Source organism: Suricata suricatta, chromosome 8, assembly GCF_006229205.1.
Source record: "Suricata suricatta isolate VVHF042 chromosome 8, meerkat_22Aug2017_6uvM2_HiC, whole genome shotgun sequence".
Lineage (NCBI taxonomy): Eukaryota > Metazoa > Chordata > Mammalia > Carnivora > Herpestidae > Suricata > Suricata suricatta.
Genome location: NC_043707.1, coordinates 51865128 through 51885687, shown reverse-complemented (window position 1 = coordinate 51885687; position 20560 = coordinate 51865128). Strand labels below are relative to the sequence as shown.

Below are 20560 nucleotides of genomic sequence, written 5' to 3'. Positions count from 1 at the left end.
AAGACGTGTGTTTCTGTAACTAAGAAAACGACTGGATTTTGACACAGGAGGACCGGATGCGGGTACTGCCGTTCTATGGAATGAGGTCACGGCTGTCCCATACTTTTGAGGGGCTGACTTCCTAAATGTCTCTTTCTTCCTTGGATTCACTTGCATCTTAGCACTAGAGATTAGAGGCATAAATGTAGGAAGCTCTGCCCATCCCTAGACTCCAGATTTTAGGGTCTTGGTTTCAAGGGCTTCAAGGCATTAAAGCACCCCCTCCATCATATCAAGCCGGTCGTGGGGAGGAAATTTTGTTTAGGGTGGTGCCCTTCCTGGAAAGATTGGAAACGTTTCCTCCAGCTCCTCCAGGGGCTGCTGCTGCACCAGGAAGCTATTAGCATTGTTCACTTATGTTGGGTCATCTCTGTATGTGCTTCTGTTAATAGCACTTATCACTTCATACTGTGCTTTGCTTTAGGATTGGGTTTCCCCCAGGCTAAATTCCTTCCCCTGGAGGTCAGGGACCAAGTCTGATTCATACTTGAATTTTTTAGACCTTATGGTTTATTAGCAGACCCTCAGCAAAGATTTGGTGAATGCACGGAGAAAGGGTATACATAGAGTGGGGCTTGAAATCTCTAAAGCCACCTGAGACCCACCTTCACTTGGTGAGTGAACTTTGCTGTTTAGCATGGGAGTTTGTGCTGCGTCATGCAGCAAACTGCTTCCTTGGGAAATTGGACTCTAGCCTCTGGCTTTGCAAAAGTTGGGGAACCCCTCCCTCTGGTCCTCATCCCAGCTGCCCCTTCCTGGGAAGAAATGCCAGAGAGTAATCCAGCAGTTGCCTCTCGATCCTATGGAAGACTCTCTCCATTGGTCATATTTCTCTATGCCAGTTATTTCAGTTTAATTAAATGGGCTGCTGGTGTAGCCTCCTCAGTAAGGGATACTTCAGGATTTTGCTACCCAAAATGTGGTGCAAGGCCTAGCACAGATCACCTGGGAGCTTCTTAGAAATGTAGGCTCTCAGGCTTTAACCTAGACCTGATTCAGAGCCTGTGTTTTAACTGGATTGCAGGCGACCCTCAGGATGTTAGAGTTCCAGAAGTGCTGCCCCAGGAAGTATTAGGGAACTGTTTTGTCCTCAAACCTGCCTAATCATGAGGATCAGCTGAGATGCTTGTTTCTGTGTGTTATCAAATCTTAGGCCTACTGATTGGAAGATCACTCAGATTTCAAAGATGTTAAAATATCTTGGGGCGCCTGGGTGGCTCAGTCAGTTAAGCGTCTGATTTCGGCTCAGGTCCTGATCTCGTGGTTCATGAGTGCGAGCCCCACGTTGGGCTCTGTGCTGACAGCTCAGAGCCTGGAGCCTACTTTGGATTCTGTGTCTCCCTCTCTCTCTGCCCCTACCCTGCTCATGCTCTGTCTCTCAATAATAAATAAACGATTAAAAAAGTAAACAGAAAAATACCCTATATGTTTTTATAAAGGGGTGTGCTTTTGAATCCTGAAGTTCTGGTAATAGTGCTGATTCCAGAGCCTGAGAAAGTCTTTTAAACAAAAACAAGTGATTATCATCTGGCAAGTTTGGAAAAACCTGATCCAGAAGAGTGGTTCTCAACTTTTGGTGTACTTTGAAATTTACCCAGAGAGCTTTAGAAAATAATACTGATCTAATTGGTGTGGAATACAGTCCTGGCATGAAGATTTCCAAATTTTTTGAGGTGGTTCTAATGTGCAGCCAAGGAATTGAGGATTTAACTTGAGCTCGAAGGGTTTGGCGTGTTCTTTCCTTGTAGAGTGGCATCGTTCCGTAATGGCCTTCATGTTTGGATTGCGGAGCTGGGAGGGAGCACCTGGGCCTCCCACCTACCAGGAACCCTGAGCCGTTGCTGAGCTCCCTCCTCCTTCCACCGCCTTGCAGCTGCATATCTGAGCATCTGGCTGAGGAGCCCTGGGCCCGGAGCCCAGACTCTCAGGGCTGATGGAGAAATAGGTAACCGCCACGGTGCCTTCCCTAGTGATGATGTTTTCCCAATCAAAAATTGGCAAGTGCTTCTTGACTTAAAACAAGAGAGTGTCTGCAACTGTGACTGTCTTGGAATCTGGGCTATAAGGTTTCAGTAATTATACCTCCCCAGCCCAGCCTACCCACAATATTGGTAACCTACACCCAGGCCAAAGCGGTGCTGAAGCCTGCTCTGTTTGGAGCAGGGGACAGGCCAGCCACCGTGCCGGCCAAGCTATGTGGCTCATATCAGTTCATTCTCAAATTAACTTCAAGGTAAGCGCTCTGTCCCTGGTTTACAGACCAGAGAACTGAGGCATGAGGGTTAAGTAACTTGGTCAAGGTGCTATAGTTTAATAAACAGACAAATAGGATGATCTTTTCTTCCCACTACCCCCACATAAGCAGCCAGTGGAAGAACACTTGGAGAACACAGGCAATTTGCATGACCTCCATAACAGTACACTTGTACTGTTAAAGGAACCACTAACTTGTTTGACGTATGGAGAAAATGTTCGAGCTTGATCCTTTTTCAGCTACCACCTCTGCAAACTTCTGTGCTGCTCCTACTTGTTTCGTAGTTTCCTGGGCTCCCAGCTGCCAAGCTGAGTAAGGGAGCTCCTGACCCTTGCCTGGCCTCTAATTGTGCTGACCCATTCTCATGCCAATGATCTGCCTCCTGTCTTCAGCTCCTATGCCTTTCAAAACTGTGACTGTTCTACTTTATTATCGCAGTGTCCTGGTGGAATAGGAAAAGCATGTATGTACTCTTCCCATCTAGAAGCATAGAAAGATGATCCTCGCATTAATAAACACATTAGCATCAGAATCAGCTAGAGCTAAGGAGTCCTAGTCACAGCCTGATAACCAATCATTTTGAGTGAAAAAAGACTCACAATTTCCCGACGAATTTAGTCCTGTTTCCTGGGCTAAGGGGAGACCTCAGGATCTGTCTTAACCCACAGTGATGGGGATTGTGGATAAAGACTTGTCCCAGCTGGAATAGGGGGAACATGAATGAAGAACTGCCCTCAGGACCTTCTAGTCCAAAGGAAAAGGTGGGGTAAATTCTGTGAACTTAAAGGAACTCTGTGCTAGTGCTGGAGAATTCAGAGCTGTTTAAAACCTACCCTCCACCCCTGGTAGGAAAGACAAGTATAAACACATTTAACTGTCAGACTGAAAAATTCTGTAGAAGAAAGGAGGGAGCAACTAAAATGAACAGGTTTGAAACAGAGAAGCAGAACAACAATAGAAACGGCGGTGCGGGGGGAGGGATTTGGGGGAGAGGAAAGCATGAGAGAAGGCATGGAAGCCCGAGGTGCAAAGTGTGCCAGGGAAGACTGGGAAATGAGATGTGACTGGTGGCACGGGAGAGGGAAAGGTGCAGGGACAGTTGTCTGGAGGGAAGGGCTGGCAGAGGAGGGCAGCAAAGGGGCATGTGGCTAGCCTGTGAGGGCCTGGAATGACAGGGAGCGGCTAAAACCATTTGAATACTTACAAACTATTCCCGGGCAGAAGCAGCTGCAGGGTGCTGTAAACAATGCTAGGGGACTGGGGAAGAGGGGGTGTGACAGCACTGGCTGCTTGGACAAGCTGAGAAACTAGAGCTGAGTAGGCCGGTTCCTGAAGGATCTAAGCATAGGGGATGCTTTGGGAAACTGTTCCAGCCAAGGATCTTTGTGAGGTGTTCTCTCTCAAGTCTGGTGCCTGCAGGGAGTGGTCTGGCCTAGTGGGGAGGCTGACATCACAAGTGAGCTGCCGACCAGAAGCTAAGAGAAGGCAAACCTTCTCCAGAGACTTAAGGAGCACACTTGAGTGGGGGCCTGGGGTTCAGGGAAGGCCTTTTAAGGAACCATCTGGTGAATAGAGTAGGAGGGAGGGAGCTGTATTTAGAGGTAGGGAAGATCTCAGAGGCTCAAAGACAACATTATGGCCCCAACCTGAACGAAGTTGGAGGCCAAAGAGGATGACTCACTCCTTCGCTTTGCGTAGACAGTGAACCCCGCTGAGATTCTTACTGGTGTTGTGTAGGTGGGGAAATCGATGCTTAGCTGTAATCAGGACACACTTCCTAGCAGGCACTGTGTACCAAATGGCCTGGAAATAGGGGAGGGTTGTGGGGTGAAGGGTGTGTTGCAGATGGGACTAGGGAGGAGCATGAAGGGACTAGTGAACCGGTTTCCCTGGGTAGGGTGGAGGGCACTGATTGCCCTATGGGCTGGTTAGGTAGGTAGGTCCGGGGGGAATCCCAATGAGACCTAGCCCAATGCAAGATACCTAAAACAGTGTCAAAATATGCATTTTATCAGAATATAGATGACATTCTACATGGTTACCTGATGCTTGATTTTTAATTTCGAGATTTATTTTGTCATTCATTGTTGAGAGCCCAACAGCTTCAAAATTCCTAAAGATGCCAAGACCAGTTTAGTCTGGAGTTAAGACCCAGGAGAGTTTATGAGGAGTGGGGTGTGGAGGCTGTTACAGATTTGTTGTTTCCTATTCCCTTGATTATAAAAGTAATGGATATGCATGGTAGACAATTTTTAAAGTGCAGTTAAATATAAAGAAGAAAACAGAATACCCAATTCTACCACCCACAGATAATCACTTGTAAACTTTTTGATGTGTTTGTTTTCTATGCATATATGTCACATAATTAGGGCCATACCATATGTACAGATTTTTACATTCATTTTTTTTAACCACACTTTACATTGTAAACATTCCACCTCCTTAAGAAATTCTCCAACAACAACTTATAATGGTTGCATTTCATTGCATCCATATGACAAAATTTAAACATTCCCCTATTGTTGGACCTTTATGTTTCCAGTCTTTCTATGTGATAAATATTGCAGTGATGAACAAATTCGTGCATATTTTTCTGGTAGCTCTTTAAAATAACAATTCCTGAAAGTGCAACTACTGGGTCAAATAATAGGAATTTTTAATTTTTTTTATTAAAAAATTTTCTTTAATGTTTTATTTTATTTTAGAGAGAGAGAGAGACAGTGTGAGGAGGGGAGAGTCAGAGAGAGAAGGAGAGACAGACTCTGAAACAGGCTCCAGGCTCTCAGCTGGCAGCACAGAGCCCAACACAGGGCTTGAACCCACAAACCTTAAGATCATGACCTGAGTCAAAGACATAGCTTAACCAACTGAACCAGCCAGGTGCCCCAATAGGAACTTAAAAAAAAAATTTTTTTTAATGTGTTTTATTTATTTTCAGAGACAGAGACAGCATGAGCAGGGGAGGGTCAGAGAGAGAGGGAGACACAGAATCTGAAGACAGGCTCCAGGCTCTGAGCTGCTATCAGCACAGAGCCTGACGCGGGGTCTGAACCCACAAACCAGGAGATCATGACCTGACCTGAAGTGGGACGCTCACCGGACTGAGCTACCCAGGCGCCCCACAATAGGAACTTAAAGACTCTTGATTTTGTATTACCAAATGGCTTTCAGAAAGATTATGTTGATGTTCGTGTCCACCAGTAGTGTATGTGTGTGCCCCATCCCACTACACCCTTGCCTGTATTCGGATTCTTTCTCCCTTAATCTTTGCTATTTGATGGGAAAACATGGTTAGTTCCTTTGTTTTATCTGTTTCATTGCTTCTTTGTGAGGTGAACTCCCCCACCCCCATGTTTATGGTGGCCATAGTTTTTTGAGTTTGCCCGGGGTGACAAGGAGTGGCAGGCAGAGATCAATAGATGTGACACCACATACACACAGATAATAGGGTACAGGGTCCAGAATCCAGCTTGGGGAGGGGTGGAGGAGGCAGAGTTTGGGAAGGAATCTGGCTGTGGGGGAGAACTGGGAGGAGCTGCACAAACAGCATTAATACAACTGGGTGTGGGGAACAAAGGGCTCTCACGGGGTGGAGAAATAGGGAAAAGATTACTGCTCATATACTTATGTTTAGTGAAATCTTAGCTCCCCCTCCCCCCAAGTTCTCTTTAGGTAGGATTTTGTGTTATTTGGGAGTAGGGGTGCTGGCTGGGTGGGGTGTCTGCAGTTCCCCAAACATCCCACCTCCACTTCTTGTTAGGCCACCAAGAGAATCATCACCGTGTGAGGTTGTCATCAGGGAACCCAGGCCAAGAACATAGCACTGATAAGACACAGACATTAACTGAGGAGTAACTACAGGCCAGGCACTCTCCTAAGCACTTAATTTATAGTAACTCATTTATCCTAATGAACACTATATAAAGCAGGGTCTCTTAGAGTCATTTTCCAGAGGAAACAGAAGTACAGGGAGTCCTGTAACTTCCCCAACGTCAATAACAAAGTGGGCGGAGTCTGGGTATGAACCGTGACATTCTGGTTACAGAGCCCAAGTTTTTAACCAATAGATATAGAAGTAAATGTAGGAAGGGGAGCCTGAATTGCGGGGCACATGGTTTATCTATGCCTGCCAGAAGAAAGAAAAGCCAGAGTGAGAATGCCCAGGAACGACTTCTGAAAGTGAATGAATGGGGGCACTTGGTGGAACTTATGACTCTTGATCTTGGCGTTGTGAGTTCGAGCCCTACCTTTGGTGTAGAGATTACTTAAAAATAAAATCTTAAAAAACATAAAAGTGAATAAGTCCTGAGACAATATTAGCTATCTTTGATTGGCCACCGACTTTGTACCAGGCATCGTGCAAAGGTGCTTAACGTTTCATGCTCAGAACAACGCCCTTGAGTGCGATCACATCACCCCGTTTCACTAATGAGGAAGCTGACGCACAAGACTTGCCCAAGACCCGCCCGGCTAACTGCGGAGTGGCGGCTGCCCACGTGGCGCGGGGAAGAGGAACGCGGCGGGGGCGGGGTCTGCCCGGCGGGGGCGGGGCCTCGGACACAGCGGGGCCTGGGGAGGCTGAGAAGCCCGGAGGCGCTGGCGAGGCTTCAGTGGGGTCGCACCTGTTGCGTGACTCCACCACAGTCCAGCTACGATAGTCCTATCCTGACCACCCAGAGAGTGTGGAGAGAAGCACGGACGGAGTTCCGGGTCCTGCTCTCTGGGGAGCACGTGGCCTGCTCGCCTCCTGAGCAGAGTTGGAAGTCGGGAGTCCCGGGGTCTTCGAGGCCAGTTCCTCGGCTGAGGTCCACTGAGGTCCGCCTCGCCCCTGCGGGCAATTTTGAAAGACTGCCTTACTTCTTCCGCCTCAGTGCCAGGGCAGGGGGCATTGGAGCGACTTGGCCGGCGTCTAGGTTCAGCCCGCCTCCCCTCCCTAGCGACCCCAGCTTCCCGGTGGTGCCGACCCAGCAGGCAGCCTCCCGAAGACTCCTCCGGGCTCCGGCAGCATGGCCTCAGGTGAGTGTCTGTGCCTGTGTCGGGGGGTGGGGAGGTGGGGGGGGGAGGGTCTCTGGGACAGAGAAGTTACATGGCTAGGGTGACAAGAGGGTGGGGGTCTCCGCACAGTCTCCAGCCCTAGGGAAGGTGGCCTCCTCCTCCTCCTGGGGCGGCTTGGGAGAGCAGAAAGACAGAAAAGTCGGTAGTCGCTAGGTCTCTTGCCCAGACCCCCCAGAGACGCCCCTGCTTCCTGGCCTCCCTGCCTTCCTAGAAGGTAGCGTCTGCCGGCCAGTGGAATTTTCCCAACACAGGCTCCTCCCTACTGGGCTGGGATTCTCAGTTCTACCCCATCCTCCCAGAGCTGGGCTACCCCTGGGGCTGGTGACAGAGAAGAGAAAAGGGGACTGTGTCCCAGAGGGGCTGGGTTTTCGCGGAGTGTGCCAGCTCTGAGAGAAATGTGTTCTGAGCTTGGGGGAGCTCGCGCTTGATTCCTGTTTATTAGGATTTTTTTTCTCCCATGCTGGCTGGACCAGCTAGCGCGGACTTTGACTCCTTTACCCCAGATCCCTGGCAAGGGGCAAGAGCCCCTGAAGGGGTCAGTGGAGTGCCAGGGTCTGGCCCTTCCCCATCTTGTTTGCTCACCTCCACCCCTCAGGCCCAGCTACGATCAGTCGCGTCACTCCGGGGTCTGAGGAGGGAAGGGAAGGGATAAGAGGCGGGGATGGAGGTCCCCCTCCCCGAGGTTGCCTAGACAACATCAGAAATCGTGGCCAGGGCCTCTTCCGCCTGCGGGGCTTCTGCTTCCTGCATCAGTCACTCCCGCTGGGGGCGGGGCGGAGGAAGGGGTTGGATGTGGCAGAGCCAGGCCCAGCTGGTGCGGCTCAGACTCCCCCCGCCATCGCCGCGGCGCGAGCCATGGCATCCAACCCATCTGGCGCCGGCAGTCCCAAGGCCAAATATCCCTTTAAGAAGCTGGCCAGCCTGCAGGCCTCCTCTGCAGTACCAGGTGAGTGTGTGCTTCCTAGGCTCAGCCACTGGGTCTACCCCACCACCGCCCGCCCTGGCTACTGGTCCCATCAGAGTGGGTACCCCTTCTCCTGCACCCTCTCTGCAGTGGTGCACCTTGTCCTCCCTCCCAGGGACGGCCGGCTTGGGAGGTGGTGCGGCGAGGGTGGTGGGGTGGTGGGTGACAGGTTTCTATGTTCTGTGTCGGGGGTGCTGCCTTCTGTAATGAGGAGTGGGCGTGGGTGTGGGTGCAGCAAGAGGTGTGTTTGCACACGTGTCAGCATGCGGATGTGCTAAGACTGTTTGCATGTGGAGTGTGTGTGAATGGAGAGGGAGATGTGTGGGACTGACTGGTTTGTGGGCTGGCCACACTGCTGGTGGCTGTGTCTTTACTAGGCAGTCTCTGGCTGTTCTGTGGTTAGTGCCTCTTCCGAGGACCCCAGATCTTGAATGTTAGGGCACGCTTGTTACTCTTGGGCATCTCAGGGCTGGGGGTTCATCATTTGCTGTTTGCCCACTCCTGTTCTGTTTGGGGAGTGTCCTCAGAAGTATGGAGTGTCCTCGGGCCAGGCCTGTTTGGGGGTCCAGGCTGGAGCCTCTGCCTGCCTGCCTGTGTGCTCCTATACGCTTTGGTTTGGCTCCCATTCTGGTAGACCTCTCTGTACCATTTGGGGCAGGCACCGTGGAGTGCCTGTGCCCACCTCCCTGAGGGCTAGACCGCAGGAGTCTGTGCTTGTTGAGGGATATCTGCCTGCCTTCTGCTGCCCCCAGGCCTTGTGACTAAGGAAGGACTGCCCCCATTTTGGTGACCTGGTCAAGCCAGTCTTTTCACCCCCACCCCTCAGCAACTGTCTGTACCCATAGCCTGATCACCCAGTGCCTCTCTTTTCTTAGGCCATTGAAAATCCTGACCTGAGTTTAGTGCTGTCCTGAGGTCTGTGTTTTCTGTGTCCAGGTCTGGGCCATTCAGACAGTGTGTACCCTGGAGCCAGAGAAGCACACCTTTGGGTGGTCACTCGGTGGGAGCATCTGATAGTTATGGGTCAAAGCCTTAGGCACTTCTCTGCCTCCTGAGGCAGTCTTGGCAGTGAGTGAGGGGGCTTCTGGTTAGAGGGTAGGTGAGGTGGCAAGATCTTGGAGTTGATGGGAGAAGTCCCTTCTGGCTTTCGGTGGACTCCTCCTGTGCATGTGTGAGTGTGTGTGTGTGTGTGTGTGTGTGTGTGTGTGTGTGTGTGTGTTACAGTGGCACAGACTCAGGGGAAGGGACCAGCCGGCTGGCAGCTGGGTCTTCTGGGCCTGGCCTCAGGGAGTGTACACCGCTAAAGAACCCCAGCAGCCCTGTGCAGGGGCCTGCAGCCTGGACGAGTGGCTCCGGCTGTTGGAACCTGTCCTGGGTACTCCTGTGTTTCAGGGGAGATCCGGGGCCACCCTGCTAAGACAGGAAGTTGAGATTCAGCTCCTGCTGACCTGATAAGAGACCAGCCATGGAGGTCTGTGGTCAGCCTCCCCTGCAGGGGCCAGAAGTGGAGAGTTGTGTAGGATCAAGGTTCTTGGGCAGGCAAGAACCTTGAACTCTGTCTTATACCCTGTGTGTGGAAAAGGTGCCCATCTTTCTTTTCTCTTCCTGCTCTGCCCTCTTCTAAGTATGAGATAGTGTCACCCTCCCCCCGCCCCCATCTCCACCCCTGTCAAGTTCTGTTCTCTTTGCTGCCCTTCACTGCTTGCTTATGTTGGCCTGAGCTGGGCCTCAGAAGCTCTCACCCTCCCTAGTAGGTGGGAAAGTGGGAGGTGTTGGAGGGCCCCAGGATCATAATCGCAGATTATGGTGTTTTACAGAATACTTGCAGAGCCGTATCTCTTTGAGCCTTATGGCAGTTTGTGGCAAGGCAGGGCAGGACCGCTTATCACCTCAATATTATAGGACCTGAAGCCTCTGGGAGGCAGAGACATGCTAGTAAGTGGGAACAGAGTCAGACTCAAGTCCTCCAAATTCTAGTCCCTTATCTCCCACACTTCGCCTCCTGGACAATTTGTCCCCAATGATAGGCTTGAAACCGGGGAGGCAGGGGAGAGTTAGAGGTCTGGGCAGCCATGAGCCAGCGCCCTTGGGCAGCAAATAAGTTCAGTAACTGGTTTCTACCTGGAGTGAGTCACTTCCCTTACTGCCACCCAACTTCTCGCTAGAAGAGGCTTTGTTTGTCCCAAGGAACCCCATAGTCAAGGGACCCAGGGGACCCTGGGTTGCAAAACAAGGCCTCTGGGCAGAGGAAGCTGGCCTGGGGCTGTTGGGTTTGGAAATGAGGGCTGCTCACCCCCACCTCACTCTCCCCTACCCTTTGGCCAGCAGGGCCCTACCCACTCACTATCCTCACGGGTAGTGCATTTTAAGGAGGCTTGGCCCCTCCCAGCCAGACTGCCCAGCCCTTATCAGCCTACCCTGCTCCACCCGTACCCTGCTCCACCCTCTTGGGGGCTCCGCTTTAGGCTGGGTCCTGGTGCTGTAGAAGTTAACGCGCTCTTCACTTCTCCGGTTCCTCTTATTTCCCAACTCTGATGCTTCTTCCCTTGATTTCTGGCTCCCCTGGGCTTTCCTAGCCCCCTGCTTGCTGTCATCCTAGGGTCTCCCCTCCATGTTGCTGCACTTGGTACAGCCCGTGCCGGCCTCTGAGCTGTCCTGGGGGACTGGCTACAGCTCCACTCAGCAAACAGGCGGGCAAGGGGCACAGGGCTGCTGGCCGGAGCTGCCTGAACTCTGGAGGTAGGACACAGGCAGGCACAGGGGAGAGCAGGGGCTGGGCCCTGGATCTGGGGCAGGCACCTCCTCTTCCCTTTGTCCAGCCCTGGGACCCAACTCTGGGGGATCGTGAAGTGGGTCCACAGACTTTAAAGCATGCTACCTGGGCAGAGCCTTCAATCTGTCCCCAAGACGTGATAGAGAGGGGAAAGGACGGTGCTGGAAGGAATATCCTTTGGCGCTGGCTGAGAGAGAGCCTAGTTGGGTGTGGAGAGCTTCCTGGTGGGGAGGATGGGGCTGCTGAGCCCAGGGAGGGTCCTTTGGGGTTGGCTGGGAGCTCAGGCAGCCCCTCTAGACTAGCAGCTTCAAGGCCTTAGTGCCAGCCTCTTGGTGGTGCAGCTGAGGAGTTCTGTCCTCCATGTGGAGAGGCCCTGGTTTTTGATACTCCCGTCCCCAGGTCCTCCCTGGGGCCTCTGGCCCAGATCCTGGGGCCTCCGAGTGGCGCAGACTGTTTGTGGCAGCTCCTCTTGGAGGGGCAGCCAGCAGTGGGAGGGGCGGGCTGGGGCCAGGCCACATCTTGGCAGCCCTGGGGTCCTGGGGGAGAAGGCAGGCCACTGGGGAGGAGGTAGGGTTACTGCTGCCAGACAGGTCCTCCACTTCCTCTCCTCCTCTTCCTTTAGGGTTTGGTCCCCAGTTCAGAGCTAAGTGGCAGCTGTGACTTGCTAGGTGCCGGCCCTGGGTTTCTGGGAGGAGGATTGCTGGGGCCAGAGGCAGGTCTGATCCCGGCCTGCCTGGCCTGGCAGCTGTGGACTTGGGATTGCTGGTGTGGTCACCAGGTCCTTAATGAGCACCCAGTGTGTGTATGTGTGTGTGTGTGTGTCTGTGTGTGTGTGTGTGTGTGTCTGTGTGTATACATGTGTGCCTGCCTTCCTTAATGAGCACCCAGTGTGTGTGTGTGTGTGTGTGTGTGTGTGTGTCTGTATGTGTGTGTCTGTGTGTATACATGTGTGCCTGCCTTTAGGGGGTTCCCTGCTGACCGAGGCAGCGGTTTCTAGTCCAGGATTCAGATTCTTATTCCTGGAGTGAGGGAATCCGCTTGCTTTAGCGCAGATTCAGGACCCCCATTCCTGAGCCTGGAACTCATGAGGGGCCCTGTGCAAGACTGTGAGGGTCAAGTCCTTTGGGGGCCACACGCAGGCCCCTTCCTCAGTCTCTGAGGGGGGACTGCCTACTTTCTAAGCCCTGGCTTCTCTCTGGGGCGGGCCCAGGGCCTGCAGGGGCCCAGGGCTTCTGGTATGCACAGGCCCTGCCCTCCACCCTTTGACCCTGGCATCACTGTCTCCACAGAGGCTCGGGGTGGGCTGGGGGCCCCTCCGCTGCAGCCTGCCCGATCCCTGCCAGGCCCTGCCCCCTGCCTCAAGCACTTCCCACTCGACCTACGCACGTCTATGGATGGCAAATGCAAGGAGATCGCCGAGGTATCACCTGGCACCTCACCCTGTGTCCCTCCACCGCTGTCCCTGTGCCCCGTCTTTGCTCCCCACACCCCTCCATATCAGCTGTCCCCTTACTTCACGCTTGGCTGTGCCCTGATCCCTAGCCTCTCCCAGGTACCTCCGGCTCCTGCTGCCCTTACCCCATCCCTAGACTCTGCAAGCGAGGGCCCAGCGGCTGAGGGCTAGGCCATACTGACCCTTCCTTCCCTCCCACCAGGAGCTGTTCAGCCGCTCCCTGGCTGAGAGCGAGCTCCGTAGTGCCCCGTATGAGTTCCCTGAGGAGAGTCCCATTGAGCAGCTGGAGGAGCGGAGGCAGCGCCTAGAGAGGCAGATCAGCCAGGATGTCAAGTAAGCCCCCAGCGCCGGAGTCCAGCAGGCAGCCATGGGTTGGACCAGGCACAGTCAGACAGCTGCAGGGGTGGGGGGTGGGGCACAGCCCGGCAGCCATTGTTGTTGGGGGACACCGGTGGGAGGGGACACAGCCTGACAGCTGCAGGGTTGGGGGTAGGGGGCACAGAGTAGTCTGCCAGCCTGCCTCTGTCCCTCTTCCATCCTGTCCTGCTGGGACCCACTAGGGAGTAGCATAGAGCAGTGGTGTGCAGCACAGGCTTTGGAGCCGCGCTGTTGAATTCGGGTTCTGTCTTCTACCCACCAGAGTAGCCTAGAACATGCAGCTCAACTTCTGGGTGTGCTTTCTCATACCTAACGCGGGGCAAGACAGCACAGCACGGGGTTCTACAGCCCCACGACGCCACGAGGAACATGTACACGGCAGCCAGCATGGTGCCAGGACCTGGGAACGAGGCCCGTCCCTTGTCATCTACCTGACCCCTTGCCCTTCTCACTTCTAGGCTGGAGCCAGACATCCTGCTTCGGGCCAAGCAAGATTTCCTGAAGGCAGACAGTGATGTAGACTTCCAGTGAGGAGGGCAGAGGGGCATGGGGGATGTGGGGGTGTGGGGCTGGGGCTTGTCCCGCCACTGGCTCCAGCCCCTTCCCTTGTACTATCTCCCTGTATGTAGGCTCTACAGGGAGCAGAGCGAGGGGCAAGGTGACCGGGGCCTACGGGACCGAGATGTGGCGCTAGAGCGGGAATTTCAGCGGGTCATCATCTCCGGCGAGGAGAAGTGTGGGGTAAGTGTGGGCAGCCTTGGGTCTCACTCCCCTCAACTCCAGGGTGTCCCATTGGCAGGCTCCTCTGGCTTGAGAACTAGGTGAGGCTAGCGTGGGGATTTTTCTCATTTCAACAGCTGGAGGGACAAAGGGTCTGGCTGTTAGCTCGTCGATGTGCCATTTCTAGGGTCAAGGCCTTGGGGAAGAGGTGAGGGTGGGCCTGGTGTGGGTCTGAGACCAAGGAGAGTGACCCCATATCCTTGTCTCCAGGTGCCATTCACAGACCTGCTGGATGCAGCCAAGAGTGTGGTGCGGGCACTCTTTATCCGGGAGAAATACATGGCCCTGGCCCTGCAGAGTTTCTGCCCTACTACCCGCCGGTACCTGCAGCAGCTGGCTGAGAAGCCTCTGGAGACACGGACCTATGAGCAGGGCCCTGACACGCCTGTGTCTGCTGGTGGGACCCCCCATCCCTACCCTACTTTGTGTGTCCTGGTGTCCCAGGCTCCCTGAGCTTGGTGCCCAGGACCCTCCACTCTGCCCTTCTTTCCACCCAGGCTCATTCCAGCCTCTTGGTACCTGGTGGGTGGAGGCAGGGGCAGGAGCTCTCGCCCTCTGTGGAGCCTCTGGGCTGGGCAGCGGGTGACCTGGAGGAGCGTTGGCCCTGACTCCACCCTCTCCACCCCTGCAGATGCCCCGGTACACCCCCCCGTGCTGGAGCAGCACCCATACGAGCACTGTGAGCCAAGCACCATGCCTGGGGACCTGGGCTTGGGTCTGCGCATGGTGAAGGGCGTGGTGCACGTCTACACCCGCAAGGAAACTGATGATCAGTATGCAGACGTGGGGAGTGCTGGGGGTCGGGGGGGAAGCCCTGTGGGGGCTGCATTGGCTTGAGGGGTTCCGTGGGGCATGACATGCTCTCTCACCCAAGCTCTTGCTACGTGTCAGTTGCTCAGAGGTGGAGCTGCCGTACCCTGACCTGCAGGAATTTGTGGCAGATGTCAATGTGCTGATGGCCCTGATTATCAATGGCCCCATGTGAGTCCCTGCCTGTCCCAGACATTCAGCTCTCTTCCCAGCCTGGGCTCTCAAGCCTCAGCCCTGCCCCAGACACCTGCCACCATCTCTCACCCCTTCACAGTCACTGCATACTAGCCTTTGCATCCATCTTTGGCCCCATGGACAGTCAGTCCTGTACCCTCCCGCCTCCCCTCTCTGTCTCATTACCCAGGTCCTCCCCAGGGCCTAGAGCCCCTTTCTTGTTCTCTTCCTGCCCAGAAAGTCCTTCTGCTACCGTCGGCTACAGTACCTGAGCTCCAAGTTCCAGATGCATGTGCTGCTCAATGAGATGAAGGAGCTGGCAGCCCAGAAGAAGGTGCCACACCGAGACTTCTACAACATCCGCAAGGTGGGCCCCTGCTCCGTGCCCGGCTCTGTATCCCTGCCTGGCCTCCCTTGCAGGCCTGGACCCCCTGCCCTGCATTCCTTGTGCAGAGTCCTCTCCCAGCCCACTGCACAGGCCCCAGGCTCTCTTGGCCTGTGGGGAACCCAGCAGCCCTGTTCCACCCTAGGTGGACACGCACATCCATGCCTCGTCCTGCATGAACCAGAAGCACCTGCTGCGCTTCATCAAACGGGCAATGAAGTGGCACCTGGAGGAGATCGTGCATGTGGAACAGGGCCGCGAGCAGACGCTGCGGGAGGTCTTTGACAGCATGAACCTCACTGCCTATGACCTGAGTGTGGACACGCTGGACATGCATGCGGTCTGTCCTGGTAGCACTGGGGCTGAGGGGCCGGGTCAGTGTGTGGACCAGGAGCAGGGGTGACCTGGGCCCACCTGTCTTCCCCAGGACAGAAACACCTTCCATCGCTTTGACAAGTTCAATGCCAAATACAATCCCATTGGGGAGTCTGTTCTCAGAGAGATCTTCATCAAAACGGACAATAGGATCTCTGGAAAGTACTTCGCCCACATTATCAAGGTAAGGAGGAGGGGCTGTCTGGGTCTATGTGCAGGGGCAGCAGCGGCAGTCTGGAGCAGCCCTTCACCGGGCCATGTGGGAGCCTGGTGTCTGGGGAGAAGGCTGGTAAGAGGCATGAAGATGGCCAACTGAGCACACATGGTGGGTGCAGAGACAGGGATGGTGGGAGCCTGAATGTGATGGCTGCCCCATGGGTGTCTCTCAGGAGGTGATGTCCGACCTGGAGGAGAGCAAATACCAGAACGCAGAGCTGCGACTCTCCATTTACGGGCGCTCAAGGGACGAGTGGGACAAGCTGGCCTGCTGGGCCGTGAAGCACAAAGTGCACTCTCCCAACGTGCGCTGGCTTGTACAAGTGCCCCGCCTCTTGTGAGTGACCCTGGTAGTGGGAGGGAACGTGGGGGGCAGAGTTCCAAGGGCCAGGGCCTGCCTTGGCTGACCCTCTCCCGTCCCAGCCAAGCCCTCTGAGTAAAAGAGAAACCCCCCGGTGCCACTCATGGTCTGTCCAGCCTGGCCCACCCAGCGTGGCTCAGAAAGTGCTTCTTTGATTTTGGGCTGAGCCCTGATGCTCATTGACCTGCACATCCTGTGTGTGTCCGTCCCGCCTGCAGTGACGTGTACCGTACCAAGGGCCAGCTGGCCAACTTCCAGGAGATGCTGGAGAACATCTTCCTGCCACTGTTTGAGGCCACTGTGCACCCTGCCAGCCACCCCGAGCTGCATCTCTTCTTGGAGCACGTGAGGGGGCAGCATGGGGTAGGGCGTGGGGAGGCTGGCTTGCCTTGGGTGCAGCTGGGGCTCTGAGCCTGACCCCAGGGTCCTGTGCCAGGTGGACGGCTTTGACAGTGTGGATGATGAGTCTAAGCCCGAGAATCATGTCTTCAACCTGGAGAGCCCTCTCCCCGAGGCCTGGGTGGAGGAGGACAACCCACCCTATGCCTACTACCTGTACTACACCTTCGCCAACATGGCTGTGCTGAACCACCTGCGCAGGTGCGTGCTCCACTGATGGGGGTCTCTACCCTCCCCCCATACCTCTTCTGCTGCCCTGGCCTGGGTCCACCAGAGCCCTGACCCTCCTCCTGCCCCAACTCCTGGACCCAGGGGTTCTTTCTGTGCTCCCAGGGCTCCATGGCTCACCGCTCAGAGCTGAAGACCTGGCCCTGACCCCTTGTCCCAGGCTCACACAGTCACTGGGGGCTCAGGAGCCCAGGCTCGGGAGCTGACGCTCTCCTCACACCCCCAGGCAGAGGGGTTTCCACACGTTCGTGCTGAGGCCACACTGTGGGGAAGCTGGGCCCATCCACCACCTGGTGTCAGCCTTCATGCTGGCGGAGAACATCTCTCACGGGCTGCTCCTACGTAAGGTCAGCGTGTGCACCCGCAGCCCCCCTGCCCCTATCCCCACAGTTGCTCACCTTCCTTGCAACCCTTTGGGCCTCTTCAGCAGCTTATCTTCCTTCTCATCAAACCCTCAGTTTGGACTCTGCCTCGCCCCTAGCCTCCACAGAGAGGCCCCAGCTTGGGTTTTGGCTATAAATAACCCTTCATACATCAGACTGAGCCTGGACTCCCCATCTCCTGCTCCTGGGGCCTGTGCCCTCCAGAGCCAGGTGCCCTCCCCAGCCTTGAGGCCACCCGACAGTCCCCTTCTGTGTCACCCGCACAGGCCCCAGTCCTGCAGTACCTGTATTACCTGGCCCAGATCGGCATCGCCATGTCCCCGCTCAGCAATAACAGCCTCTTCCTCAGCTACCACCGGAACCCGCTGCCTGAGTACCTGTCCCGCGGCCTCATGGTCTCTCTGTCCACTGATGACCCCCTGCAGTTCCACTTCACCAAGGTCAGAGCCCCGAGGGTGGCCAGGCCAGCGGAGGTTCTGGGATGCAAACCACCGCGCCCCCCCCCTCCACCAGCGGGGTCTCAGGGCTGGTGCTGCCCCCTGCTGGTGGAGTGTGCAGCATGTCTTGGCAAATCCTGGGGAGAGTGGGGTGTGGGTACCAGCTGAGGGCAGGGGTGGGCAGGGACTGGGTGGCTGGCCCAGGGGCACCTGTCTGAGAGAAAGTGGCCTGTGCAGGAGCCACTGATGGAGGAGTATAGCATCGCCACCCAGGTGTGGAAGCTCAGTTCCTGCGACATGTGTGAGCTGGCCCGCAACAGTGTGCTCATGAGTGGCTTCTCCCACAAGGTACCACGGCCACATGCCTGCCACCTGGCATCCACCCTCTTTTCTCCTTCTCTGCATTGGGGAAAGTCCCAGGGGGGTATTGGCCTGGGACGGTTCAGGGCTGGAGTGGGCCCCAGAGAGCTGGCTGTAGCCCTGTCTGATCACCGTGTCCACTGCAGGTGAAGAGCCACTGGCTGGGACCCAACTATACCAAGGAGGGCCCCGAGGGCAATGACATCCGCCGTACTAATGTGCCGGACATCCGTGTGGGCTACCGCTATGAGACCTTGTGCCAGGAGCTGGCACTCATAACGCAGGCTGTCCAGAGTGAGACCCTGGAGACCATCCCAGAGGAGGCTGGTGTCACCATAAGCCCAGGGCCTCAGTGAGCCTGGCCCACACAGGGCCCCCTGCATCTCAGCACCTTGGCCATGTTTCATCCTCAGACCCCTCCCACCCTGTTGTGTCTGCATGTGTTGGGTCTTCGTTGTTCTGTCCTGCATGTCTCCAAGCTGGATCTGTCCCTGGGCCACCTCTGTGAAAGTGGTGCCCAGAATCTGCTTTGCCCTTGTCCAGGCCTGAAAGCCCCGCTCTGCGGGCTGCCCTGCTCTGGCTCTGTCCCAGGAACCTCTGCAACCTGGCTGTCCTGTGGACATCTAAGTGTCCACAGGGGCTAGTGATGGCTGAGGGGGGCTGGCCCCTCTAGCCCTAGGGGTCCTGCCTGGGCAGAGCTTGTCTCGTGTGTGTGGCTGGGGAGCAGTCTGGTGGGGCTGGGGCATACCTTCTGGGGTCTGTGGGGCTCCAGCAGTGCCGTGGTGGGTAGAGTTGGGCTGAGAGCTCCATCACAGCCCTGGCTGCCTGGACTTGGGCCTCGGAGGTGCTGGAGCACCGCCTTCTCCAAGTCACTACCAAGCAGCCTTTTCCGTCCTTCCTCCGGCCGACATGCTCCTTGGTGTCAGCTTCCTGTGCCTCTGTGGGAGGGGGCAGTGCCCTGTGTGTATCTGTGGCCGCTGCAGCTGGACGTTCCTAAGTCTGTCACCTGCCCTGTGGGTGGTGTCCCCACTGTGGTCCCCAGAGCTTTGACCAGACCCGAATCCACTTGGTCCCCTGTGTTGTGTTCTGGACTGAGGTCTTTGCCGTGAAATGCAGTGTTTCACACAATCCCATCTTTCCTAGTGCATGAGAAATAAAGATTATTTAAGTAATGAGGCAGGTGGGGTGTCTGTTGGGGAGAGGGAGTCATGGTGGGGGTGGCTGAGGGTGGATCCAGGAGCACTGTGGGTAGAGATACAGAGAATCCTAAAGCGGGGGGCCTGGGCTTGGCTGATGTGTATTTGCGCACGTGGAAACTGATGAAGGAAGCTGGGTCGGTGGAGAGGCCCACCAGGGACCCTTCTGCCGCCCCAGGCCCTCATCCAGCCTGCCCCCTCTGAAGTAGACTCTTGACCCCAGGTCTAGGGCACACCCCTGTTGTATCACTTTAGGGGGCTAGCCGGCTTCCCACTTCCTACTCCCTCACTTCCACATTGGGACATGTACTTCCAAGCAGACCTGAGGCCAGTGGTTCTCAAACTTGGGACACCAGGCTTTTCTGGGGAGCTTGTTTAAAATGCCATTTCCAGGGACGCCTGCGTGGCTCAGTCAGTTAAGCATCTGACTTTGGCTCAGGTCATGATCTCATCTCGTGAGGTCGAGCCTTGCATCAGGGCTCTGTGCTGATAGCTCAGAGCCTGGAACCTGCTTTAGATTCTGTGTCTCCCTCTCTCTTACCCCTCCCCCACTAGTGCTCTGCCACTCTTTCAAAAATAAACATTACAATAAATAAATAAAATGCCATTCCCAGGTCCTACCCTCAGCAGTCCTAATTCAGTGGGTGGGAGGTGTGGCACAGACACGTGCAAGCTCCCTGGCACGTTCTCTTATAAAAGTTGGAACAAGCCTGTGCCTTTGGAATCCAGGCTTACCCAACTTGGCTTCAGTCCATGCTCAGTGCACAGTCGCTGGACCACCCCCTGAGGCATAGAGGTTGCTAGAGTATGTTGCCCAAGTGCAGGAGAAAAGCAGAATGTGCCCTGTGCCGTGCAGGGTCTTGGGTTGGGGACAGAGAAGCCTGTGGATGCTGTTGCTGCCGAGTGGGGAGATGGATAGGCTCGTGCTTCGGAAACAATTAGCCCTGGAACAGCGGGAGCGTGTGTAATTGAGGGCCTGGTGAGCGAGCAGGAGGCTGGCTGCCTCCCCTCCTGTCAGCTGGCTCTGCCCCAGCCCTGCCTCTCCTTTGGCAGATGGCGCATCTGCACCTCACCCAGCGCCTCTGGGCGGAAGTTCTCCTGATGCCCCTGGACCCTGAGGGCCATTAGCCACCAGCCTTGCTCCCAGTCGAGGACAAAGGTACATCAGTCTCCAGAAGCCATCATTTGCTAATTTATTCTAGCCATTTATATACTGTAAAGTCAAATATACCACTCTGGCTGATTTCTAGTTTGGGAAACAGACTCAGGCGATGCAAGTGGCCTGTGGCAGAACCTGGATTGGAAGCTAGGGAAGTCATGGGCCTCGTCTACCCAAGGAACAATTTTTTTCCATATAACAGAATCCATTCCGTTTTCCCACCCCTGGTGCGTCCTGAGTGTGTGCTGAGGCCTAGCCCTAAGAAAACTACCAATTTACTTTTTATTAAAAAATATTTTTAATGTTTACTTATTATTTTGAGAGAGAGAGAGCGAGCGCAAGTGGGGGAGGGTCAGAGAGAGAGGAAGACAGAATCCGAAG

At 55.2% G+C, this 20560-nt stretch overlaps 1 protein-coding gene across 5 annotated transcripts; it reads left to right on the top strand.

Moving 5' to 3' along the window:
- The first annotated feature begins 7215 nt into the window (after nucleotides 1-7215).
- On the top strand, nucleotides 7216-19000 carry AMPD2 (adenosine monophosphate deaminase 2). 5 transcript variants are annotated; one of them, XM_029947869.1, is made up of 18 exons: nucleotides 7216-7309; nucleotides 12375-12505; nucleotides 12741-12871; nucleotides 13375-13443; nucleotides 13546-13657; nucleotides 13907-14093; nucleotides 14328-14469; nucleotides 14588-14677; nucleotides 14918-15047; nucleotides 15211-15405; nucleotides 15493-15624; nucleotides 15830-15993; nucleotides 16236-16362; nucleotides 16454-16617; nucleotides 16871-16991; nucleotides 17294-17467; nucleotides 17702-17812; nucleotides 17971-19000. In XM_029947869.1, the coding sequence occupies exons 1-18, from the start codon at nucleotides 7300-7302 to the stop codon at nucleotides 18178-18180; spliced, it is 2400 nt and encodes a 799-aa protein (XP_029803729.1). In that variant the 5' UTR covers nucleotides 7216-7299; the 3' UTR covers nucleotides 18181-19000. The 5 variants fall into 5 exon arrangements, with proteins under 5 accessions (XP_029803729.1, XP_029803731.1, XP_029803728.1 ...); XM_029947871.1 differs by lacking the exon at nucleotides 7216-7309 and adding an exon at nucleotides 7890-8294; XM_029947872.1 differs by lacking the exon at nucleotides 7216-7309 and adding an exon at nucleotides 10914-11051.
- The last annotated feature ends 1560 nt before the right edge of the window (nucleotides 19001-20560 follow it).